We start from the raw sequence: 27322 nt of genomic DNA, 5'->3' as shown, positions 1-27322 counted from the left end.
AAAGTTGTCAAGCATCCTGCGTACCGGATCCAGGGGATCATCCAATCCCCAACCTCCCAGTTGCTGTAACTGCGAAGCCAAAAAATACGTTCTGGCATGCGGTATTGCCAAACCCCCCCCCCCCCGTCTTTCTTATATTGCAGCGTATGTAGGCTAAGTCTGGCTGTCTTTCTACACCATATTAATTCCCTAAACTGGCAGTCAATTTTATCAAACCAACGTTTAGGAATCCATGTCGGGGAATTATGGCAAATATAAAGTAGTTTCGGAGCCCACACCATTTTTGTAAGGTTCGCCCTTCCCACAACAGAGAGTGGTAGCTTACACCATGTTTTATATTTCTCCCTGAATTTAAGTAATAGAGGTAGAAGATTCAGAATGGCATAATTTGTGACCTCTGGAGATACCAGCACCCCTAGATATCGAAAGGACGTGACCGTTTGAATCATGGTCACGCATGCAGGAAGAGGTACCGTCAACGGGGTCAAGGGCAATAGTACCGACTTGTCCCAGTTTATTGAGAAGCCGGATAACATGCCAAACAGTCTAATCAGGTGCATGGTCGCCGTCAGGGAGCCCTGAGTATCACCTAAATAGATAAGTGTGTCATCTGCATACAATGACACCACATCTGTGCCAGTGGGCCTTCTAAATCCAACAATCTCCCGATTAACCCAGATTAATCTCTGTGGATCAATTTTTGTATTACCTGGGACAGTCTAGTTGCCAATACTCTCGCAAGTAGCTTAACATCCGTCGTGAGTAAAGAGATGGGCATATAGGAGTCAGGGGATATTGCTACTTTGCCTGGTTTTAGAAGTACTATTATAACCGCTTCATTCATGGAGTCAGGTAGGGCACCTGTTTCCAAGGCATTATTAAATACTTTTAAGAGAGTGGGCAGTAAAATGGCAGTGTATCGCTTGTAAACCTTGGATGGAAGACCATCAGCCCCTGGGGCTTTGTGATTATGAGTATGTTCCAGTGCCGAGGCCAGTTCGTCCTCTGTTATGGGGGCATTCAGCATCTCCCCATCCGAGGCAGACAAGCAGGGAAGTTCACATCCGTCTAGGAAGTTTACAATATCCTCATCACTAGGTTGTACCTTAGATGAGTATAAGTCTGCATAAAAGGACCGAAAAATCCGTAAAATCTCAGACGTGTCCCTATAGGCCATCCCCTGCGAGTCGCATAAGGAAGAGACCATAGGGGCAGATCCCTGAGCCCTTGCCAGCAGGGCCAGCATGTGGCCAGTAGACTCTCCCTCCTCAAAGTGCGTTTGTTGCAAAAAAAAAAAAGCTTATTCTCTGCTAATTGTAGCGCTACTTGTCTAGACATAGTCTGTGCACCCAGCCAGGCCCTTTTAGCATCCTCCGAGGGGTTGGCGATATAGGCCATCTCCGACTCTCTAAGTGCTCTGCACACCTCGACTTCCCAGGCTTTAGTGTTCATTTTAATACCATTAATGGCAGTGATAAATTGTCCCCTGAGGGAGGAATGCCTTAGCCGCATCCCATACTGTACCTATTGGGGCTGAGTCTATGTTATCTTGTAGAAAAAAATGTAAGGTTATCAGCTATGGGGTCAGGCTGCAGAAAGAGTGTGAACCACAAAAAGGGTTAAGCTTCCAACTCCTAGGTTTAATGTTAGTGGGTAGGGTCGTCTCAATCCACAGAGAAGAGTGATCAGATATGTGCCTATCCCCATACCCAGAGTCTCCTATTAGCGGGAGTAAGGTGGAGTTCCCCAACCCCAGGTCAATCCTAGACAAGCTCCCAAAAGCAGTGGAGCAACAGGAGTATAGTCTGGTTCGGGGGGTGGGCTCTCCTCCACACATCCGTCAGGCCAAGCTCAGCGAGTAGTGCAGTAGTGTCACCACCTGGCCGGGAGGGCACTAAGGGGGGCACGGGAACCTTATCCCAAATGTAATTCACATAATTATTAAAGTATCCCATTGCCAACAGAGGTACATTGGGGAACTGTGCCATAAACCCAGCCAGGAACTTCAGCTGAATACGGGGGTGGTATATATATATATATATATATAAATATGTTGGCGATAATACAAGTCACATTAGCAACCTTACACAGTAAGAAAATGTACCTTCCTCCGGGGTCAATAACTTGTTGGGAGCAAAAAAATTGTGTATTCTGCCTGATCAGGAAGCTCACTCCCCTGGCATATGCGGAGTATGTAGAGTGGAATTGAGTGGTATATACTAGGGTTGTTGAAAATGATCGCTGCATCAATGTATCGCCATTTTGCCCTTCCCGATTCTGCATCAATGTGGTTAACCAGGAGAATCGATTATGTATGACGTCATTTTGGCTCCTCCCCCCCTCCCGCACAGAAATCAAATCAAATCGAATCGTGAGGCCAGTGAAGATGCGCATCTCTAGTATATACTCTAGGGCCAAAACTAGGCATACTATCAGATGCAAAATGAGTCTCCTGCAGGCATACAATTCCAGCCTTCATATCCCTGAGGTGCCCCAACACTGCCAGTCTCTTTACCAGGCTGCCTAGCCCCCTAACGTTCCAGGAAAGGAATCTAACCTTCGCCGACATTGGTAGAGAGTACAAATGTAAACAGGATTAGCTTGGATACCAACCTAAATAGACTAGGGCAGGAAAACACATTTAACTTGTATTTAGTAGCTATCAGCGACTTGCATGTCGCAATACCTGAGGTTCCCCCCCAAAAAATATAAACAGTAATGCCATGAAGAAGTCGCAGAGGCAATTGCAGTTGTTCGGGTAGAAAGTCAATGTCCTGTGTTGATCTGAGGGAGAAAAAATTGAAAAAAAAGAAAAAAAGTCTAATCACACAATATAAAACTGTAGTAGCATCAGCTACGGAGCCAACAGGGCTCTCAACCATTAGAAACAGAATAGAAGTAGCCCCCAACAGGAACTCTGGGGGGGGGGGAGGCCATGGAAACACCCATAGAAAGATATTTCTAGTTGACAGATATTGAATGTTAAGGTAACAAAAAAGGCCAAAAAATCCAGAAACAGCTAGATTTTCAATTTCCATTTTGTCGGACAGTCCCCTCACTTTAGATAGAATGGTGTCCCTGTCTCTGTAATTAAGTAGTTTAAACAAAAAGGGTCTGGGGCGATTGCCCGGAGGTAAAGGGCGAGAGGGCACCCGGTGGGCACGTTCCACGGCAAAAAGTGGCGAGAGGGAGTCTCTACCAAATGTGGTGATTAACCAGTTTTCAATTAAGTCAACCGGGTTTTTACCCTCTGCACGTTCCGGGATTCCCAAGGCGCGTACATTATTTCGTCTCATGCGATTCTCCATTTCATCAAGTCGCATAGCGTGTTGTTCAGTAAGATGGCAATTATATTTTAGGTCCCTTTGCATGGGCACCAGATCATCCTCTACTGTACTCAGCCTGCCTTCCAGGGCAGATGTCCTCTCTCTGAGTTTTTGCATATCATGGCGAACAAAAGTGATTTCGGCTTTAACTCCCTTGATATCCTCTGAGAAAGCAGCAATGGACTGATTACAAAATGTTACAGCAGTAAATATGTCCCTTAATATGGGCTCTACTTCAGATGCATTAGGGATGATGATCTGTGTCTAGGCACATTATTATCTTTAGGGGTACTCACTGTGCGTTATGCTACTGACAGTCCATCTTCATCCGCCAAGGGGACTGTGTCATCTGCCTCTGGGGAGCTTTCAGGGGTGCCCCGGAGTGAGGGCTGGCCAGCCAAGGCATCCTTATACGTTTTCCCCCCATACAGGAGCTTCTGTGCGGCCTCCTTATAATGATCCCTGGTGCACGCCTCGCGCCGGCGCCATCTTGGCCTGGGGGGTCCTTCTGTCCTTTCCCTCCGGTATGGCGTCTAGACATATCAGCGGGACTCTGGGTGCACACCGCGGTGGTCCGGGGGTCTCCCCGTATGCAGCGGGTCTTTATTCAACCTTACTAACTATGTAACTAAATAATATAAATATAAAAATGCATGAATATAGAATCTTAGTTAGTGACAGGTGTTCTTTAACCACTTAAGGACCGCCGTATTGCCAATGTACGTCAGCACAATGGCACAGGCAGGCACAATCACGTACATCTACGTGATTGCCTTCCAGCGGGTGGGGGGTCCGGTCGGACCCCCTCCCGCTGGTTACGGCGGTCCGATTCGGTCCAGGAGCGCTCCGTGATGAGGGGATGGCCGTTGGTTTTCGGCCACCCCCTCTGGATCGCTCCTGGCCAATGAGAAGTTTCCTCCCCTGTGTATTGTTTACACAGGAAGAAGGAAGTGATGTCATTCTCCTCGGGGCGGTCTTTTTGACCGGACTACGAGGAGAAGACAGAAAGTAAGTGTGCACCAACACTACACTGACATGTAGGTACACACAGGCACACAAACCCCCCCCCGATCGCCCCCCGATCCCCCCCCGCCCCCCCTCCCCCCCCAGTCACAGTGTCACTGATTGCATTGATCATTTCTTTACTGATCAATGCATTCAGTGTCAGTTGTGACAGTAAAAACTGTCAGGACAGTTAGTGTTAGGTCCAGGGTAGCCCCCTATCACCCCCCAATAAAGATTTAACCCCCTGATTGCCCCTAGAGTTAACCCTTTCACCCCCTTTTGCCAGTGTCACTAAGCGATCATTTTTCTGATCGCTGCATGTGTCGCTAGGTAGCTAGTTATTTTTTTAGGTTCACCGCCAGGTTTTTATATCGCTAGGTACCCCGATATACTACCCAATAATGGTTTTAACCCCCTGATTGCCGTTAGTTAACCCTTTCACCCCCTTTTGCCAGTGTCACTAAGCGATCGTTTTTCTGATCGCTGCATTAGTGTCGCTACAGTCGCTAGGTAGCTAGTTATTTTTTTAGGTTCACCGCCAGGTTTTTATAGCGCTAGGTACCCCGATATACTACCCAATAATGGTTTTAACCCCCTGATTTCCGCTAGTTAACCCTTTCACCCCCTTTTGCCAGTGTCACTAAGCGATAATTTTTCTGAACGCTGCATCAGTGTCGCTACTGTCGCTAGGTAGCTAGTTATTTTTTTAGGTTCACCGCCAGGTTTTTATAGCGCTAGGTACCCCGATATACTACCCAATAATGGTTTTAACCCCCTGATTGCTGCTAGTTAACCCTTTCACCCCCTTTCACCAGCGATCACAGTATAAGTGTCACTGGTGACGCTGGTTAGCCAGTTAGTTATTTAGGTTCCCCGTCAGGTTTTTATATAGCGCCAGGGACCCCCATATACTACCTAATAAAAATTTGAACCCCCTGATTGCTCCTAGTTAACCCTTTCACCACTGATCACCGTATAAGTGTTACGGGTGACTCTGGTTAGTTTGTTTTTTATAGCATCAGGGCACCCACCATTTATTACCCAATAAAGGTTTAACCCCCTGATCACCCGGCGGCGCTAGGTTAGTGCCAGTACCGCTAACACCCACACACAAAGCATACACCTCCCGTAGTGGTATAGAATCTGAACAGATCAATATCTGATCTGATCAGATCTATACTAGCGTCCCCAGCAGTTTAGGGTTCCAAAAAAACGCATTGTTAGCGGGATCAGCCCAAATACCTGCTGGCACCTGCGTTTTGCCCCTCTGCCCAGCCCACCCAAGTGCAGTATCGATCGATCACTGTCACTTACACAACACTAAACACATAACTGCAGCGATCGCAGAGTCAGGCCTGATCCCTGCCATCGCTAACAGGTTTTTTGGTAGCATTTTATATTCAAATCCGGAAGGCAGTGCTTGGTTTTTGGGGTCCCGTACGTGGCTAGGCTCCCAAAAAGTCCCCCACATGTGGTATCCCCGTACTCGGGAGAAGCAGCAGAATTTATTTTGGGGTGTAATTTGACTTCTGCCCATAGCATGTGTGAGCAATATATCATTTAGTGACAACTTTGTGCAAAAAAAAAAAAAGTTTGTAATATTCCCGCAACTTTTGGCAAAATATAAAATATTCCATGGACTCAACATGCCTCTCAGTAAATAGCTTGGGGTGTCTACTTTCCAAAATGGGGTCATTTGGGGGGGTTTTGTGCTATTTTGGCATTTTATGGACTTCGAAACTGTGATAGGTAGTGAGGAGTTAAATCAAAAATTTGCACCCTTAGAAATCCTGAAGGTGGTGATTGGTTTTCGGGGTGCCGTGCGCGACTAGACTCCCAAAAAGTCCCACACATGTGGTATCCCCGTACTCAGGAGAAGCAGCAGAATGTATTTTGGGGTGTCATTTCACATATGACCATAGCATGTGTGAGCAATATATCATTTAGTGACAACTTGGTGCAAAAAAAAAAAAGTTTGTAATATTCCCGCAACTTGTGGCAAAATATAAAATATTCCATGGACTCAACATGCCTCTCAGTAAATAGCTTGGGGTGTCTACTTTCCAAAATGGGGTCATTTTGGGGGGTTTTGTGCTATTTTGGCATTTTATGGCCTTCGAAACTGTGATAGGTAGTGAGGAGTTAAATCAAAAATTTGCACCCTTAGAAATCCTGAAGGTGGTGATTGGTTTTCGGGGTGCCGTGCGCGACTAGACTCCCAAAAAGTCCCACACATGTGGTATCCCCATACTCGGGAGAAGTAGCGGAATATATTTTGGGGTGCAATTCCACATATAACCATGGCATGTGTGAGCAATATATCATTTAGTGACAACTTTTTGTAAAAAAAATTTTTTTATTTATTTTTTGTCATTATTCAATCCCTTAGGACAAAAAAAATAAATATTCAATGGGCTCAACATACCCATGAGCAATTTCCTTGGGGTGTCTACTTTCCAAAATGGGGTCATTTGGGGGGGATTTGTACTGCCCTGCCATTTTAGCACCTCAAGAAATGAGATCGGCAGTCATAAATTAAAAGCTGTGTAAATTCCAGAAAATGTACTCTAGTTTGTAGACGCTATAACTTTTGCGCAAACCAAAAAATATACGCTTATTGACATTTTTTTTACTAAAGACATGTGGCTGAATAAATTTTGCCCTCAATGTATGACTAAAATTTAGTTTATTCGATTTTTCTTATAACAAAAAGAAGAAAATATCTTTTTTTTTCAAAATTTTCGCTCTTTTTCCATTTATATCGCAAAAAAAAAAAATCGCAGAGGCAATCAAATACCATCAAAAGAAAGCTCTATTTGTGGGAAGAAAAGGACGCAAATTTCGTTTGGGTGCAATATTGCATGACCGCGCAATTACCAGTTAAAGCAGCGCAGTGCGAAATTGCAAAAAGACCTCTGGTCCTTAAGGTATTTATTGGTCCGGAGCTGAAGTGGTTAAATGTAAGGATTCAATCTTGCTGGTAGTTAGAATCTTTAATATTTGCAAACAAAGTGATGATTTCCTATTTAGAATAATAAGCTGTCAGGTTAGTAAAACAGTGATATCAGAACCAATTTAATCATACAGTTTGCAATTTACAGTACATTGTCAAAACAATGGGATAAAGGAAAATTCCTGAACTTTGTTTAATCTCATGGTTACTATGAAATTGTGTGAATGTATCAATGCAAAGCACGTTATCTCAGCTTGCAGCTCTTGGATTCATTGAATGAGTTTACCAAAAATGTAAATATTGCAGAATATGCAGCCTCATGCTACATAACTAAGCTCCGCTTCATGCTGAGTAAATTAAATTATTATTGTACATTGAATAGAAAACTATCTTTAGATAGATTTTTACTCCAAAATAATTTTTTTTAAATAAATTTGATTAAAATAAAAGATCAGATTTTTTTTTTTTATAAAAAAAGCATTGATTTTTATCCACCTTGTTATCATGTATCCGTATACTATGAATGCATTCTGCCAACTACGTGCTGAATCCTATACTAGTCAGGACAGTGTAATCTTTATAAACCTATATTTACCCTGTATCTGTTTATGTAAATATTACTATGTATATCATGAATATTTTTACTAATCATATGTTGTATATTAGCTGCTCCAATGGCTTGTTGTGATTGTATTACTTTATTGCATCATGCATTCAAATTATGGAATGAATCTATTCCGATTTCTAAATAAGATTCTATATTCATGCATTTTTATATTTATATTATTTCTAAGCGACATCCCTCATGCAAGGTCCCATGACCACTGTTCCTCCTTGTCTGCATTGTGGTGCATTGCTTTTCAAAAACTAGTGCATGAACCTTTTTGATGCATTTTGAAGCATTAGACAGCCCATTCAAATAAACTGCCAAAACGCAACACATGCTGCATTGCATTGTGTAGATTAATGTTAATTAATGCAGCATAACAGTTTGAATCCTGACTTACGGTAGGTCCTTTTCACACAGGGCAGATCCACTGGACGTATTCCGCTCCGTTGATCCCCGATGAGCAGGCTGATGACAGTCTGTCTCTGCTCACTGTGCAGGGAGGGACCTGTCAGAGCCCCGCTGCTCTATGGGGAGATCGGATGAAAATGGACAGCCTGCTTTCATCCGTTACCATCTGATCCGCTTGACGAATGGCGAACGTATCACCATTTGTTTTAAGCGGATCTTGTCGGATCGGATGGCAGGCAGGGGGCAGCGGACACATCTCCGCTGACATCCACCTGCCCATAGAAGTCAATAGGTGGCCCTGCTCCACCTGAAAAAAACGGACAGGCAGATCCAAGCAGGCTGATCGTGTGAAAGGGGCCTTAGTGATGTAATTGTAAAAAAATTAAGAAGGCTAAAAGAGTACAAAAAAGGTTCACCTGTACATGGACAAGGACATTTATGTACCATTTGTATGCAAGACAAGTTCCTGACACACGCCCTTTGGTCAACAGTCTGATGATTTTTCTGCCGAAAGCTCGATCGTGTGTACAAGGCTTAACAGTCAGGCAGCTCCTTCAATCTTCTTCAGCTGTCAATCAGGTCAGTGAGACTTGTGTTAAAGTTGTATTAAAACCCAAAACAGCACTACATCTAATATAGGACTTGTCCTCTTTTTGATGCATTTTTCAGACCTTTGGTGTTATGGGAGCAAGATTTCAGGATTGTTTGCGCAATGGTGGCCAGAGCCATGATGGAGACTTTGTGGGAAAGTAACTAAATATATAAAAAAAAAAAAAAAAAAAAAAAAAAGGATAGTAGAAAGAAACCTTTAGGGCTCTTTCACACGGGACGGATCAGTGATGATCCGCCCCGTGGACATCTGCTTGCTCAGCGGGGATCACTCCGTCGAGTCCGGTTGAAAAATCTGTTTGTCTGTATGCTAGTCCGATGGACGAAAACCGAAGCTATTGGCTACTGGCTATGAACTTCCGGTCGTACGTCATCATGGTCAAATCCATCGGACTTTGGTGTGATTGTGTGTAGACAAGTCAGTTTCGGCTGAACTCCGTTGAAAAGTCCTTCAGAGTTCAGTCTAGAAATCCTTGTAATGACCATGAACTTATCCAACAAGTTTCCACTACCTAGATTATATTCTTCTAACTACTAAATATATTTAAGCTATCCTTTGTCATCGAGATCTGGTCATAGGCAACTCAAGCAAGTTTGGCAGGTTTAAAATTACAAAAAAAAGCCAGCCTTGTCCGTCTCAACTTCTGACATACCTTGGAGCTTACTTTACTACAACATGGATCCAAAGGAAAAGTTCCCAGTCTTGCAAACCAGAGTGAAAACAGTCTTGTAACTTAATGCTGCATTAAACATTGTCATTTCATGAGATAATTTATGAGGGCGTGTTTAGGGGCAGTGCAGTGTAGGTATTGGGTGTGGCAACTGGTGGCGAGTAACCCTTAAGGCCTGGCTAGTAGCTCAGGACTTGAAATTTTGAGCCCTGTACTAAAGCATTAGTTTTGTATAGCGTGAAATATACCTGGTCGATCCTGCCTTCAGCTGTCCCTTTCAGCATGCTCCATTCTTCAGTTTCCTTCTAATTTAATTTTCTCATGTGTTCAGCCCAAATGACTATAGAATCACACGTCTGCATATACACTGTGTAAAATTACATTTCCCTGACAGACTCCATGGCAGCCTACGTGTGGGTTGACCCCGCCTCCACTCCAATGCTATAGGACCCCATTCAAATAAAAGAGCACTCACCACTCCACACGGTGTTCCTTTTTTGTCCTCCTCCATTTGGACCTACACTTGCTGTTCGGTTGGATTTCGGATTGCTCTCTTTGCATACCTATGCGGTGCAAGCTCAGTACCCAGCCATGGTCCGGTGAGTAGCTTTGAGGCTGGACGGTCCCCTGTATGAGGGTGGTTGCCTCGGTATGCCCCGGACGAACGTTCAGGAGGAATCACTACGGCTGGCAAGGTCTGAAGAGTTTTTTCTTTCTCCATGGCAGTCATATATTTGTATATGTTTGTGGCTATTCCCTGGCATTTGTTTATTCCCCCTGTATGGCGGCTGGAGCACTTTGCGTTCCAGGTCGCTGCATTGTCTTCCGCATTCTGGACGCACCTGCGCAGTAGCCTCTTTCGATATTGAGGCTTGGTGTGCGTGTGCGCAGGTCGACCGAGCTAAAGCGACCGCACAGGCGCAGTTTGGCCATCCCTCTACTACGCAAGTGCGAGGTGAGGGGGCGGTGACGTCATGGGCGGGGATTTTAAAAACCAGACTGCTGCCTCAGTCTCACTGGGTATGTCAGTGCATCGGAAGCAGCAAGCCTGTTTTCTCCAGCCCCAGTCTGCAAAGGTGAGCATCGTTACTATGGATAATTAGATGCAATGTGTGCATGTTGGAATACATGTATTTTAATTTGGTAATCTTGTTTAAAAAAAAGAAAAAAAAGAAAAAATATATAATATATATTTAATGAATTCTTTCTAAATATTATTAAGTGAGATATATTTATGTGCTTTCCCTTGGGACCTCATATTTTCTTTGCAGACTATCTTGTATCGTGATACTCTTCGTCCTAAGATTATGGACAGATCACCGCCTTTAAGTGGCCAGCCCTTACGCACTAGGTATGTGCTGATAAGGAGAGGGGTGGAATTAACAGTTGCATTTGTTTGCGTTTTTCTTTTTGATGCCATTTTTCCCCCCCTTTCCTGTCTTTTGTGTTAGCCCTTTCAGGTTTGATCCTCAGGGTAAAGACCTTGCCAGGCCACATCGCCATTCGTCTAGATCCAGAAGGGAATCACCGCATGGATCTCATCATCAGAGGAGAAGTTCACATTCCTCCTCCAGACACCGCTCTCACCGCCATGATAGTCGCTCTGATCGCAGAGCCTGCTGGGGATGTGGAACTCGAGTCCCGGAGGGCAAATCGCTGTGTAATCAATGCTATGCCCAGGCGGTTGGAGAAAAATAATCAGAAAGCCAGCGTATGGAATCCCTGGTGAAACGTGTGGTGCAGCAGTCTCTGAGAGACATGGACACCTCTTACACGCTGAGTCAATCTACTTCCTTGTCTGGCCCTCAGGCTGATGAGGCCCGTGATGACGGCACTTCCCAGCTCTATGCAGCATCTAATGCGACTTCAGAAGACGAGTTCCTAGGTGAGGAAGATATCGGGGTTTTGACTTTGCTATGGTCTCCCCTCTGATTAAGGCAGTTAAGGAAGCCCTTAAGTGGGAAGACTGATCTACTCCTCCAGCCAAGCAGAAGAAATTCTTCAAACAGCTGGGGAAGGAACGTCCAAACTTTCCTTTTCTTACTGAACTCAAAGATGTTTTTGAGGAAGAGTGGAGTAAAGTGGACAGGAAGTCCTCTATGACTAATAAAACTTCCAGGTTGTATCCCTTCAAATTAGAAGATGTAAAGCATCTGGAAAATGCCCCCCTTGTGGATGCGGCTTTGATGCGTTTGGCCAAACACGTTACCCTCCCACTGGAGGATTCAGTGTCCTTTAAGGACGGCCTGGAGAGGAAAATTGACCAAGACCTTAAGAAGATTTATGGTCTGGCTGGGATGGCCTGCAAACCTGCCCTGGCACTAGCAGCTATGTCTAAGGCCATGGAAGCTTGGAAAATGTGGAATCCTTCCTTAAGGGCGTTTCCGAGGATCTGGCTAAGAATTCAGCAGCAGCAGAACTGAAGCTGGCGGTAGCCTTTCTGGGGGAGGCGTCCATTGATCTAATCCGTCTGTTGGCACGCGTGATGCTGTCGTCAGTTACGGCTAAGCGGGCCTTGTGGTTACGTCCCTGGCTAGCGGACCCGGTTTCTAAGCAGGCGTGGTGTAAGATCCCCTTCGAGGGCTCTACGTTATTTGGTAACAAGTTAGATGACGCCATTACACGTGCTACAGGTGGCAAGTCTGGCTTCCTTCCCCATGACAGAAGACTTTTAGGTCGGAAGAGACCACAGTATAAAAAAACGCAGCCCAGAGTGGACAAGGGACGCACGTTCCTACAAACCGGGTCGGGACTTCAGAAGGAATTGGTACAGAGGTCAGACTTCCTTTCATAAGCCCAGCAAGAACCAGTCATCCAGTGGCCGCGAGCAGGCTAAGTCTTTCTGAGGTTGCGCCCGCCCAGACAGGTCGGGTGGGGGCTCAGCTATCCCTCTTTCGGCACGTTTGGGTGGCCTCGATCTCAGATTACTGGGTAGTCAGAACGGTCTCCGTGGGCCACAGATGGACCTTCTCCAGCTCCCCTCCTCCCAGATTCGTGCCCACCCTCCTCCCTCGCTCAGAGGAACAAAGTCAAGTACTGTCTTCTTATGTGGATCTGCTGAAGGCTCAAGGAGCGGTAATTCAGGTGCCAAAGGAAGAGTGGTTTCAATGAGTCTATTCTCCTCTTTTCCTGGTTCGAAAGAAAAGCGGTTCCTGGCGCCCAGTGATAGATCTCGCCTATCTAAACAAATACATAGAGTATGGGAAATTCAAGATGGAAACTCTTTCGACCATTCAATAAGCCATACAGACGGGAGACTTGTTGATTTCGATCGACTTAAAGGACGCCTATTTCCATGTCCCGGTAGAAAAGGATTTTCAAAAATTCCTAAGATTTCACGTAGGTCAAGACCATCTCCAATTTATTTGCCTCCCCTTCGGGTTGACGACCTCTCCCCGAGTTTTTTCAAAGGTCCTCCTGGCTGTAGTGGCCTTTATTAGGTTAAAAGATATTCGACTGTACCATTACCTGGACGATCTGCTGGTTCTGTCCCAAAGCAGAGAACAACTGCTGAAGCATCGGGAACAAGTAATCTCTTCTCTGTCCAGCTTCGGGTGGCTTCTAAATCTGGCAAAAGGTCATCTAGAGCCGGTCCAATGGCTAATATATCTAGGAGCCCAATTCGACACTCTGCAGAGTACTATCTCTCTCCCGGACGAAAAAATACAGACAATAAGAGAGAGTCTCTTGGGCTCTATACACTCAGCACCTAAAAGCTTCTCAGTGTCTTAAGATCATTGGTACGATGGTCTCGACAGCCCCGATGGTGAAATGGGCTTTGTGGAGGCTTCGCCCCTTCCAAGCAGGTTTTCTCAAGCAGTAGAAGTCAGGGGACAAAAATCAGAGTATTTGTATAACCTCAACCATGAGAGAGAGCCTCTTTTGGTGGCTACAGAGCAAGAATCTGCTGAACTGTCATTCCATCATCCTGGGTCACGGTCATGACCGACGCCAGTGGGACAGGTTGGGGGGCTCTCTACAGATCAAATCTTGCACAAGGCAAGTGGGACGCTCATCTCCCCTTACCAGGGTTGAATGTCCTGGAACTTCGGGCAGCCTGGTGTGCTCTCCAGCAATTCTCTCACCTTCTGAAGGGGAAGTCAGTGTTATTACGGATGGACAACACCACGGCAGTGTCCTACGTGAAAAGGCAGGGGGGTACTCGGAACTCTACTCTTCTACTGGAGGTCGAACCCATCCTATCGTGGGCACAGAAAAACCTGATGAACATCTCAGTGGTCTTTGTGCCAGGAGTTCAGAACTCTCAGGCGGATTTTCTATCCCGGTCTCAACTGGACAACAACGAATGGTCTCTTTATGTTCAAACCTTCAAGTGGATCCCGTCATTAGGGGTTAGTCCAGAAGTGGATCTTTTCGCCTCTCCTTGCAATTTCAAAATAAAGACATTTTACACGCGAAGCCCCCATCCTGCCTTTTTGTACCCCTGCCATCCTGTGGATGGTGAAGGGGAAGCTGAAGGGAGCCGCAGCACAGCCAGCCAAGGAAAACATATAGACAGCCGACCTGAGCAATTTGACACCCACAGTTCTGCTCTCTGCATCTCCTCCCAGGGAAATCCAGGAGTATCCCCAACTTTCTGAGAAACAGGAGGATCTGGGGGAATCCTGCCCTACATCTGATGTGATGCCAGCCTTCCTGTGAGGGAGAATCCCTGGGCAGAGAGTCTGTATTTCTCTTTCATTCATTGACAGACACAGCTCTAAAGCTTGACCTTAGGGTTATATCGCCACTTTCGGGAGAGGACTAGGCAGAACCTGTAAAGGCTTTTAAAGCGTTGCCTATGTAAAGTAAAATTTACATTGTTGCCGTTGCACAGGCATGCACAATCAAACAAATTACAGTGGCATGATATATATATAATGTGAATGAATTATGACAATTAACACTCTCTTTAACTACTATTCAGTTTGGTCAAAAAAATTGCAAGTCGCAGTTGTCTGAAATCAAAACTAGTTAGTGTATGTTTAAATATAAATTCCCACATATATACTGCCATATGGTTGTCAGATTATTGGTAAATAGTTTGACAACATTTACCGGAATTTTTCTTTCCCAGCAATTCCCCTGGTTTTATTCAGTAATTTGAATGAAATGTAATCTGATTCTTCCCTAAATTTTTTCTTATAAGTTTTGATACCTGCCGTGAGTGTGGCTGCAATGGATAAATACTTAGCTATCCAAGGAAGATTACAAAAATGTTTTGCATATAAAAGTTTACGTTTTTCCATGATTTATTTCCCAAAATATGCAACATTTTTTTTTACCTCATACATGATGTCTGCATATTACCCTGATGATCTTAAGTTTTAAGTCAATAGGTATCCCAATCATAGTTTTTTTTTTAAAAGGTGTTTATTTTAAGATATTTTTGAACATACAGACAGCATATAAGGCAAACAGTACATAAGTCAAGGAGTCTCCCTCCAGAGGTGAATACAGAGGCAACAATAAAGACGCCTCGTTGGAGTAAACCAAACTGCTACCATTATATGCAAAAACACAGAGAAACCCCAACAAAACAAAGCCACGACAACAGACATGCCAACATTCGCGCACACACACCCATCACACTCACACCTGTCACCGTCCCCCTATGCAGTATCATTTCAACATAAATAGCTGCCAGATAAGGTCACACAGTAACAATTTACCACCCTGTTTCGTTCCCCCCCCCCCCCCCATACCAGGGACCACCATCCACAAAGCCCAAACCTCCGGCCCTACCCCCGCAGCCCCCCCAGGGGGTCCTGCGAGGACAGGACCGTCCCCCAAAATGAACCAGAAACATCCAACCATGGTTGCCACACCTTATGGAACTTTTTCAAGCAAGCTCTGTGTTTATACACTATTTTAAATTTAGGGAGTTCACCATTAATAATACCATACAGTGATTGAATTTTGGGAGGAACATTGTCTTTCCAGTGCAATAAGATCACTTTACGTGCATAAAATAAAATGGTACGCAGAAGAGTCAGTTTTGACGCCCTGTGGACAAAGTCATTCAATATACCCAGCAGCCCCACCTCAGGGGTTTGAGGCACCGGGAGAGCAAGATGATCATCAAAAAATGTAAACAGGTCCGTCCAATACACATTTAGTCCAGGACAACTCCAAAACATATGAAATAGATCAGCATTATCGTGAGTACATCTAGGACACAAGGCATCAGTTCTCAAACCCATTCTAGCCAGTCTAGCCGGTGTGTAGTGCAGCTGATGAATAAACTTAAACTGAACATATTGGTCGGAAGTGCTGATAATATCCTGGAAGCAGGTTTCAGTAGTTTCCTCCCACCCCTCCTCTACCAGGGCAGGTATCAAACGCTTCCACTTCACAAAGGAATTACAAAATGGGTCTGCTCCTGCCCTGGAGAGGTGATCATAAAAAGTTGTAACCTGTTTAGTAAGATCCGGGTAAGACATTAGGTCCTCCATAGGGGACTCCTGAAGCTCTATGTGCAAGGAACCAAACTGCGCCCTAATGGCATGTCTAAGAAGTAGATACTTGTAGAAAAATTTGTTATCTATTGAGAAGGTACCCCGTAAGTTTTCAAAGGATTCAAACTCATTTCCCTTGATGATGTGGGACAGGCGCAGAACATGCAGCCTAGCCCACCATTGGGAGTCCGGGTGCCCCTGTAGTTCAGGTACACTGGGATTGTCCCATATCGGCGTTTGTGGTGACCTGCCCGGGGTAGAAATAGAAAGAAGTTTCTCCCCCTCTCTCCAGGCCAGTAGACCCACCTCCATAGGGGAGAATCTAGAGCATCTAGAATGTAGGGCTCTGTGCAGCACGTCATTAACCGAGTCAAACGGGGCATGAAGGATTGACATGAGAATGGCGGAGGGGGGCTGGGGGTTGGAATGCAACCAATCATATATATATATGTCAGTTGGGAGGCAAGGAAATATTTGCCTAGGTTCGGGTGGGCCAGGCCTCCTTTCGATTTAGGGGATTGTAAAGATGTCTTGGCAAATCGCGGATGGGAGTTTTGCCAGATAAAGGAGGACACACTGGATTCTATGTTCATAAATACCTTTTTTGGGAGATAGACCGGGGCAGCTCGAAAACAGTATAGAAATTTTGGGAGGAATATCATCTTAAAGATGTTAATACGACCTATTAAGTTGAGAGGGAGAGTTGCCCACGCTTGAAGTCTGTCAACCATCTGTTTTGTGATTGGGGTAATATTCAAGGCTTCATATTTGGGGAGCTCATTATGTATCTGAATGCCCAGATATTTAAATGACTGGGACGTCTGAAGTTTAGACGCGGTCAAGTAATCATAGGAGCAGCGCGGGCCGATGGGGAAAGCTATCGACTTGTCCCAACCTACCCTCAGACCAGACACATCACCAAATTCCTCAACCACCCGCATGAGACCATGAAAGGAGCCTTCCTTACCATCCAAATAAATCAAGGCATCATCTGCATACAAAGATATGTTTTCCTCCAGTAATCCTACTCGGATGCCCCCTATCCCCGAAGCCTGCCGCACCGCCAGGGCCAGGGGCTCTATGGCGATGGCGAACAGGAGCGGGGACAGGGGACACCCTTGTCTAGTCCCCCTAAACAGCCGAAATGGTGATGAGACATCTCTATTAGTTCTCACCCTCGCACTCGGCTTAGCGTATAGCAGGCGGACCCATTTTGTAAATAGTGGGCCAAAGCCCATGTTAGCCATTGTCTCCCACAAAAATGACCAACGCACCGTATCAAATGCCTTTAACACATCTAAGGACAGTACCAAACCACTTTGTTTATCCCTACATGCTCTATGGATATGTAGATATAATCTGCGTATATTGTCAAAAGTGCTACGTCCAGGCATAAACCCAGCCTGATCTGGTGAGATTAATGAGAGTATAACCTTTTGCAACCGAAGAGCCAATATCTTGGCCAAAATTTTTGCGTCGTGGTTTAGGAGGGAGATAGGACGGTAGGACTCACATAGCAATTTGTTCTTGCCCGGCTTGGGCAAGACCACTATCAGGGCTTCATTCATGGAGTCAGGAAGAGATCCCATGTTCAAAGACGCTCTGTATGTAAGGAGTAGCTTAGGGGCTACCAATTCAGTATAGGTCTGGTACCACGCCGAAGGGATACCGTCGAGGCCGGGGGCCTTCGAAGGCGGTAGGGAACCTATCGCTGCCTCCACCTCCTCAAGAGTAATCTCCTGCTCAAGGAGGTCTCGCTGGGCCTCCTCCAGTCCAGGAAACACCAACGACGAGAAAAAGCCCTGAAATGTAGCCTCCGATGGGGGCACTGGATCGTCATAAAGTTCGCTGTAGTATGAGGTAAATTCCTGATTTATCGCCCCCGGGTCTTCAGTAGTAGAACCATTGGGCAGTTGTATGGCAGAGATGGAACTATCCAGATAATCCGTATGAGCGAGGAAGGCTAACAGCCTCCCATTCTTACCCCCGTGTTCGTGTAGTTTTGCTGTCAGGTGTAGTTGTTGTATTTTAGTCGTGTCCACAAGATGTAACTGTAACAGCTTGTGGGCATTCGTCAGGTCACCTCGAGTGGTCTCAGTCGGGTTGAGTATATGTCTACGTTTAGCCTCCTCAAGGGAACGTTCGAGATCCAGTTGTTGGGCCCTCCCCGCTCGTCTATGATGCTTAATACGGGATATGTACTATCCGCGCAGAACCGCCTTAAAGGCATCCCAGGTAGGTCCCGCTGCCGTGGTGCCAGTGTTCATGGACCAGTAGTCTGACATATCTGAGGGAATGGCCTCTTGTATCCCCGGTGTGGACACCCACAAGGGACTAAGTTTGTACACCCTAAATGAAGGGCAGTGCCCCAGGGAAAGGGTAACCTGCAGTAGTGAGTGATCCGAAACTGTTTGAGAGATATATTTAATCGCCCTGACGACCGGCAGGAAACTCCCGGTGGCCAATGCATAGTCTAGTCTGGACAAAGAGCCATACGTTTTGGATTGACATGAGAATACCTTTACCCCCGGGAATTTCCAACGCCAAATATCAACATATCCATAGGCCTCACACCATTTACTAAACATTCTTGATTCGCTTCCATGTGGTTTCAACCGATCCAGATCAGGCTGTAGCACCGAGTTGAAATCACCCACAATAAACGTAGGGCAAACAGGTAACAGTGACAACTTAGTACTCAGATCGGAGAATACCGTGGCCGTGGCTGGCGGAGGAACATAAATTGTGACCAGAATGACAGGAGTTCTTAGCACCGTGGCATGTAACACTAAAAATTGACCCCCGGGGTCCGAGACCACCTGATGGCACTCAAACTGTAACCCCTTGCGTATTAAGATGGCCACCCCACGAGCATAGTTGGAGTAAGTGGAATGAAAGTTGTGAGCCACCCAACACTTTTTTAACGAAAGGATTTTTGAGCCCACCAGATGAGTCTCCTGCAGACAAAGAATATGCGGGTGCAGTCGTTTAATCTGCTCAAACACCAATGCACGTTTAAATTTAGAATTTAGCCCCCGGACATTCCAGGAGCATATGTTTACCTCAGCCATGTACGGGCTGGGAATAGTGTACAAGAACGTGAACAAGCGGGTGTAGCCCGCCCAGGAACCCCAAAACCATCCCTCACCAGACAGCCAGAGCCACAGTACCTCCAGGGGGACAGGTGACACAGACATACTCCCATCCATCCACACACCACACACATCTCACCCATACAACAGACAACAAATAAAGGGCTGCCAAGTAGCAGCAACAACCCTGCCCTGCTCCCACGGAAATGGAGCGGGCTTGTACCCAAAACTGGGGCCATGCGTGGGGCGCATGGCCTGATAGCCATGCAATTATCCACAACTAGATAACCTCACCACAATGTGGCTCAAAATCGTTCTGCCTGGAGCAGCTCCCAGGTACTCATCCAAAAAATGGAGGAGAAAAAAGAGTCCCGCAACATAAAAAATAAATCTGGTTAGTCCCAACATGTTTCAATAAGTGCAGCAGAGACCCGCCTCCCTGACCGAGGCAGTTGCAAAAAAGAAAAAAAGGGGGAGCAAAGAAGAAAATAGAATGATAACCATCCAGGCCATTATCCTTCAGGCAGGATCTTGAGGGGGTTGGGGCAGGGATTCCCACCATGCAAGGACGTTCTTGGGTGACTGGAAGAAAAGAACCTTCTCCTGATAGACAATACGTAGGGTAGCCAGGAATATCATAGAATACTTCACTGCGTGTTCTCTCAGCTTGCGTTTAACAGACTGGAATTGCGCCCGTTGGTTGCGAACCGCCACAGAATAATCCGGATACAGTGACACAGCAGCATTATTGATCTTCAAGCTGCCTTTCACTCTGGCCGCCCGCAGTATAGCATCTCTGTCTCTGTAGTTCAGCAACCTAATTACCATGGTACGTGGCGGATTGCCTGCGGGGAGAGGTCTGCCCGGGACTCTGTGAGCCCGTTCTATCACAAAGCAGGGGGACAGGGTGTCACGGCCAAATTCCTGCTCAAGCCAACTTTCCAGAAAGGCCACTGGGTCAGACCCCTCTACCCGCTCAGGAAGGCCCACCAGCCTCAGGTTGTTACGTCTGAGGCGGTTCTCGAGGTCGTCCATCTTGTTTTCCAGGGAGGCAATTTTACCCCCCGCCGTATTAAGTTTAGGCCAGATAGGGTCAACTGCATCCTCCAAGTCACTAATACGTTTCTCAGTCTCATCCACCCTTCCGCGTATTTTCTGAACATCCTGTCTCAGCAATGTAAAGTCACTTCTTATTTCAGCCACAGTCCCCATTAGAGCCACATGGTTTACCTTAATGGTGTGCAGCACATCAGCAAGCGTCGGATCCCGGCCGCTCCCCCCCGCCTCCTCTCCCTCCGAGATCTGCGACTCCAGGATCGGGGGGTCAGGATGTCCCGGGGAGGACGGCGGAGAGGATTCCCCAAAGAGATCCGGCGTGGAGGCCGGAGAATCACAGTGCTCCGCGGTGGTGGTCCGGCGGCCATCTTGGCCCGAGCGTGTGTGCGCAGACATTCGCGCCGGCGGCTGCCTTCTCCGTTTGCCCATCCGCCGATATCACCTGCCAGGGAAGCGGGGGGGGGTCCTCCGGTGCAGTCGGTGTCTTTCGGTCGGCGATTGGTGCGGGATTAACCCAGGATGGAGCAGGATTGTAGCGGGAGAAGACGGAGCTGCTCATAAAGACGTCCGCTCACATGACCACCTAGGCCACGCCACGATCCCAATCATAGTTTAGTGAGTTCAAACTTTCCAAATAATTTAGTCATAGTTAGAGGTCAACCGATATATCGGCCGATATTTGGCGTTTTTTAATTAATCGGCATCGGCCGATTGTGCTGTTAAAAAAGGCAGATGATATATTCAGCACGACTTGCAAATGATAGAAGTCAGTGCAAGTTGCCTGGAGACTTGAGTGAAGTGACTTGTCTTCTCTCTGGGCAGTCTGCCAAGAAAAGATCAAAAAGATACAATGTTTACACTTGAATGAATGAATTCAACTCAGTGTGTAGAGTTCTCAGGTTAACCATTTAAAGACTAAATCTTTTTTGACACTTGATGCTTACAAATAAAAATCCTTTCTGCTAGAAATTCATTTAGAACCCCCAAAACTTATATATATATATGTTTTTAGCAGAGATCATAGGGAATAAAATAGCAGTTGTTGCAATATTTTATGTCACACCACACGGTATTTGCACAGCGGTCTTTCAAACTCAATTTTTTTGGGAAAAAAATACACAGATTTAAAAAAAAAACTGTAAAGTTAGCCCATTTTTTTTCATCCAAAAGTTTTGATTACCTGTTTTTGTGTAATATATATATATATATATATATATATATATATATATATATATATATATAATATTTATTTATATTTCATTCTAAATTATACATACAAGTGAACTGTTTGGATGTTTGTTTTGTTTAATAAATGTAAGAAATTTTAAGTATCACTTAAGGCTGCTTTCACACTGGAGCAAGCAGGCGTTGACGGTAAAACGCTGCCAGTTTTAGCGGCGCTTTAATGTCATTTTAGCGGGGCACTTTTAATCCAGCTAGCGGCCCAGGAAGGGGTTAAATGTGCCCGTGAAGCGCCACTGCCAAATCGCATTGCAGGTGCTTCGGCAGCGGTGCCCATTCGTTTCAATGGGCAGGAGTGGTGGAGGAGCGGTATACACCACTCGAAAGATGCTGCTTGCAGGACTTTTTTTTAACATCCTGCCAGCGCATCTCCTCAGTGTGAAATGACTCGGGGCTTCCACACAGACTGCAGGGGAGCCGTTTTGCAGGCACTTTACAGGCGCTATTTTAAAGCGCCTGAAAAACGCCCCAGTGGGAAAGGTGTCTGTTAGATTTTATGAGATGAAGGGGAAAAAATAAATAAATAATCGGCCTAACATATCGGCCCAAAAAAATCGGCATCATATATCGGCCATCGGCCGTGGCGATTTCTAAATATCGGTATCGGCCAGAGGAAAAACCCATATCGGTCGACCTCTAGTCATAGTTCATACATAAAATATTCTTTGTCTGCTTCTATACCTGTTTGGCGCCACTTTGCAAATTTGCAGCAGGCTGCAGGACACTGAAATGCTCTATCAATTTACGCAGCACTTTACATATACATTGTACATTCACATCAGTCCCTACCCTCAAGGAGCTTACAATCTAAGGTCCCTAACTCACATTCCTACATATTAGGGACAATTTAGACAGGATCCAATTAACCTACCTGCATGTCTTTGGAGTGTGGGAGGAAACTGGAGTACCTGGAGGAAACCCACACAGGCACAGGGAGAACATGCAAACTCCAGGCAGGTAGTGTCGTGGTTGGTATTTGAACCAGCGACCCTTCTTACTGCTAGGCAAAAGTGCTACCCACTACACCACTGTGTTGCCACACTGCACTAAAACCAGAGAGGGGGTTAAACTTGACTCCCAAACTGCACTGAGCACCAAACTTAGGTAAACTTCACTGCCACACTGCACTGACACCAGAGGGGTGTTAACCTTCACTGCCTCACTGCACTAATTTCAGGGGTGGGGGTTAAATTTCACTGTGACTGCACTGACCACCAGTGGGAGGTCAGTGTTTTATTGCCACTGCACTAGGGGTTGTTATTGTGGTCACTGACACTAATGATCACTCCAACTTTCTCTTCAGTGTGAATTGCAAAAAATGCAACAGGACTGTATAGTCTTGGCGTTGAGGAGCATTATAGGCCATTTATTTTAAATAGGCTGGCTGAAACAACGTAAATCACCAACTAGTATTGTACCGCTTGAGTCTCTCTATTAAATTAAAGTTGACCCCTTGTGTTCTGCACGTTTGCCATGATCAGCAGGGAACTGACAATTCAACTATTGTTGCAAAATGAAGTTATTATACTTGTCCTCTTGTAGATTTTAAGTAACTTAACCCAATACACACAGCAAAGAATGTTCGACACACTATCACAAGAATCCTATTAGACCAAGCAGTGATAGTAAGATTGCAAAAGATAGTAGGACAAACCCCAAAAAATTCTTCAAATCTATTAATAGTAAAAAGGTCAGGTCTGAGCATGTAGGCCCTTTACAAAATAATCTAGAGTGGGTGACTGGGGACAATGAGAAGGCAAATGTATTATTTTCATCAGCTCTGTGTATACAAAGGAGCATGGGGGAGCTCATGTCCATAATTGAGGTGATAGTGACACAGCCCCAAATGATCCACAATGGCTCAAAAGTGATATGGTCCAGAAATATTTAGACAGACTAAAGGTGGATAAAGCACCTGGACCAGATGGCATACACCCACAGATCCTAAAAGAATTGAGTTTTGTAATTTCAGGGCCATTGTTTTTAATATTTAGGGACTCATTATTAACTGGAATGGTACTACTGGATTGGCGCAGGGTCAATGTGGTTCCCATGTTTAACCCTTTCATGACTAAGCCTATTTCTGACATTTGGTGTTTACAAGTTAAAATCCTTTTAAAAAAAAGTAAACAGTAAAGTTAGCCCAATTTTTTTGTATAATGTGAAAGATGATGTTACGCCGAGTAAATGGATACCAAACATGTCATGCTTTATAATTGCACGCACTTGTGGAATTACGACAAACTACGGAACCTAAAAATTTCCATAGGTGACGCTTTAAAAAAAATTCCAGTTACCAGGTTAGATTTACAGAGGAGGTCTAGTGCTAGAATTATTGCTCTCGCTCTGACGATCGCGCCAATACCTCACATGTATGGTTTGAACACCATTTACATATGTGGGCATGACTTCCGTATGCGTTTTCTTTGCTGCGCGAGCTCGTGGCGACGGGGGTGCTTTAAAAATGATATTTTTTTGTCTTATTTTATTTATTTTAAAATTAATAAATTGTTTTAAAAAAAAAAAAAAATTTGATCACTTTTATTGCTGCCACAAGGAATGTGAACATCCCTTGTGACAGTAATAGGTGGTGACAGGTACTCTTTATCGAGGGATCGGGGTTCTTTTAGACCCCCAATCTCTCCTTTACAATTCAAAGTATTCAGATCGCCATTTTTGGCGATTCTGAATACTGTATTTTTTTTAAAAACCAGCGCCATTGGCAGCTGAGCAAAGGGGATGTGACGTCATGACGTCGCTTCAGTGTTTACAATTAGGAGGCTGGAATGAAGCAGCTTACGGCTTCATTCCAGTCCCTCCCTAGCCGCTGGAAGCGCCAGATTGTTTATCTGTGCTCACGATTATATGGGAGCCCTCCGGTAAGAGCGGCGGAAGGGGGGTACGTCCCCTCCTGCTCCTCCGGCATAACAGCCGAGCAGCTTTTAGCCACATCGGTTGTTATGGCTGGATAGCCGATTGCTGGCTCTAAAAAACAATACCGGGATGATGCCTGCAGCTGCGGGCATCATCCCAGTATAACCCCCGAATGCTGAGTATGCACATCTGCGTATGCTTGGCGGGCAGGGGTTAAAAAGGGATCAAAGTCTTTACCAAGCAACTATAGACCTGTTAGTTGAACTTCTATAGTTGGGAAGATACTGGAGAGTTTAATAAAAGACCATATAGATGAGTTCTTGCTGGAAAAAATCCACGGTGGAGAAAGATCTGTGGGTTTTGGTAGATCATAAGCTCAATGTTAGCATGCAATGCCAAGATGCTGTTTCCAAAGCGAGCAAAGTCCTTTCTTTTATTAAGAGAGGTATGGACTCCAGAGAGAGAGATATAATTTTGCCCTATACAAATCATTAGTAAGACCTCATTTGGAATATGCAGTTCCGTTTTGGGCACCAGGTCTCAATAAGGATATTGGGGGAACTGGAGAAAGAGAAGGGCAACCAAACTGATAAGAGGCATGGAGGAACTCCGCTATGAGGAAAGATTAGAGGAGCTGAATCTATTCCTTATTGAGAAGAGCAGATTGAGGAGGGATATGATCAACATGTACAAATACATAAGTGGTCAATATAGTGAACTTGGTGTTGAGTTATTCACTTTAAGGTCATCACAGAGGACAAGGGGGCATTCTTTATGTCTAGAGGAAAAAAGATTTAATTTCCAAATACAGAGAGGCTTTTTTCACAGTGAAAATGTGGAATAGACTCCCTCCAGAGGTGGTTATGGCCAGCTCAGTAGATTGCTTTAAAAAAGGCCTGGATTATTTCCTAAGTGTACATAATATAACTGGGTACTAACATTTATAGGTAAAGTTGATCCAGGGAAAATCCGATTTGCCTCTCTGGGGGATCAGGAAGGAATTTTTTCCCCTGTTGTAGCAAATTGGAGCATGCTCTGCTGGGGGTGAAGGATTGTGTATATGGGATTGTACTTTATTTTTTTTGGTTGAACTAGATGGACTTAGGTTGAAAAAAGACACAACTATGTAACTATGTGTAGTCTTCCACTTATTGAGTGATTTCTTTTTTTTTCAAATTATATGGAATGCTTTATAGAATCACATGGAGTAGCAAACCAAGGATAGCTATTAAATGCAAAACAGATACTAAATTGTTTTGAGCGATAACACTGAAGTAAATTGGTGCCTCAGTACAACTCAAGTTACCTTTATCATTCACTTCTTTAACCTCTTGGATTGTAGAGCCCTATGACCTGCCTGGTTGCATGAACTGCAGGTTCCATTATCAATACAATGCACCTGAAATAGGGCAGCTTCTTTCAGAAGGCTTTCACACAGAAATGATTTGGTATCGGAAAAGAGAAAAAGGAAATGCAGTTGGTAGGCATTTGTCACCTACTAAGGCGTGTGGACAGAGCCAATGGCTCTTGCATCTTAGCCAGTCAGAAGGTAGAGACCCAGGGGATCCCCAGCTCTCATGCACATCACTGGATCGAAATCGGGCTTAGGCAAGTATTATGGGGCTGAGGGGGCTGCTGCACACTGAAGGTGTTTTACTTTCAAGCATAAAGCATGAAGCTAAAAAACCTTCAGCCTTTACAACAATTTTAATGACATGATGTGTTGCAGTTGCAAAGAATTGTGTTTAAAATAACTGTTCTGTTTCTTTTATGATTGTAAATGTTTTAGGGTCTAAATGTGAGGAGTATGTTATTTACAAGTCATTAGTAATAAAGAATACATTTTTACACCTGTTTCCATGGCAACCAGCTAATAAGAAATCCCCCCTCTCTTTATTGAGAATTTCTCTCACTTTCTACTGTGTCTGTGGAAAAGGAAGTAATGGGCAATCTCAAGAATGGGACAAAGACTGAAAAAAAACAAAAAAAAAACATTTTTTCTATACATATGCTTTAAACATATTTGAAACAAAATGTAAATGCCACTGCCTCTGTGCAAATTAGATGATCTAGAAAAAACACCAGTATATTACAATCTTTAAAGCTAATATACAGAAATGTCACAGTTACAAGGCCTTATGTCTTCTGTGTAAAATGACATACAAAATGGACTGCAATACAGAAATCAATTTTACATGTTAACATCTCTCCCCCCCCCTTTTTTTGTTTCATAGTGAGAATGAATGTCTTCTCATACTTCTGCACACAGTGACTGGGCAGATCCTGCAGGAAAGTGAACTGTTCAGGTGAGTCTGATATAATTTTTTTTAAATACTGTACAGTTTATGCTGCTATGTAATCCCTGTATTTCGTTTTTTAACCAGATCTGACATGAGTGCTGAGACAGGTAGAATGCGGACCACTAATCTAACCAGTGAGACCTCCACATACAACATGGTCTCTGATGCACTTTCAGATGGTTCTGGCATTAGGGTAAGCTTTGATTATATATTACAATGTGTAAATAGTTATGACAAGTTATAGTTGATGCTTTGCTATAATACTATTAGGATACCATCTTGATCCTTTCTATGTATTCTAAAGCTGGCCACACAATGCTTGAATATGTATTCTAAAGCTGACCACACAATGCTCGAATTTCCACCGATTTCTTGTGGGTGGCCTTGTGAGCACCATCTCAAAACAAAAAAGTTGTGGATTTGTTGGCTCAAATGCTGGTCAGCAGAACCCCTCTGAGCCATCTGCCTTTTGAGGAAGAATGTTTGTCTGTTTGGTTCCTTCTTGGATAAATACATTGAGGTTTTCTTCTCACCCAGAAAAAGTAGGCTCATGCTCCTGCAGGTACAGTGCCTTGAAAAAGTATTCATACCCCTTAAAAATGTCCACAATTTGTCATGTTACAACCAAAAACGTAAATGTATTTTATTGAGATTTTATGTGATAGACCAGCATAAAGTGGCACATAATTTTCCTTCTACTTCACAATTATACATGGTT

General features: G+C 44.6%; 1 protein-coding gene across 17 annotated transcripts in view; it reads left to right on the top strand.

The window, feature by feature from the left end:
* Nucleotides 1-27322, top strand: part of PLEKHA6 (pleckstrin homology domain containing A6) — a 1584742-nt gene that overhangs the window by 285402 nt on the left and 1272018 nt on the right. For all 17 annotated transcript variants that reach the window (XR_013274469.1, XR_013274470.1, XM_077481247.1 and 14 more), the window contains 2 exons: nt 26539-26610; nt 26689-26797. Coding sequence is in view for 15 of the 17 variants with exons in the window: in XM_077481247.1 (XP_077337373.1) it covers nt 26696-26797 (102 nt within the window). In the remaining 2 variants the exon portion in view is untranslated. The remainder of the gene's footprint in view (nt 1-26538; nt 26611-26688; nt 26798-27322) is intronic.

Source organism: Lithobates pipiens, unplaced genomic scaffold (genome assembly GCF_037356315.1).
Source record: "Lithobates pipiens isolate NorthernLeopardFrog02 unplaced genomic scaffold, aLitPip1_a1.2 Scaffold_16, whole genome shotgun sequence".
In the NCBI taxonomy this organism is placed as follows: Eukaryota; Metazoa; Chordata; class Amphibia; order Anura; family Ranidae; genus Lithobates; species Lithobates pipiens.
This window is presented reverse-complemented; position numbering and strand designations above follow the sequence as displayed.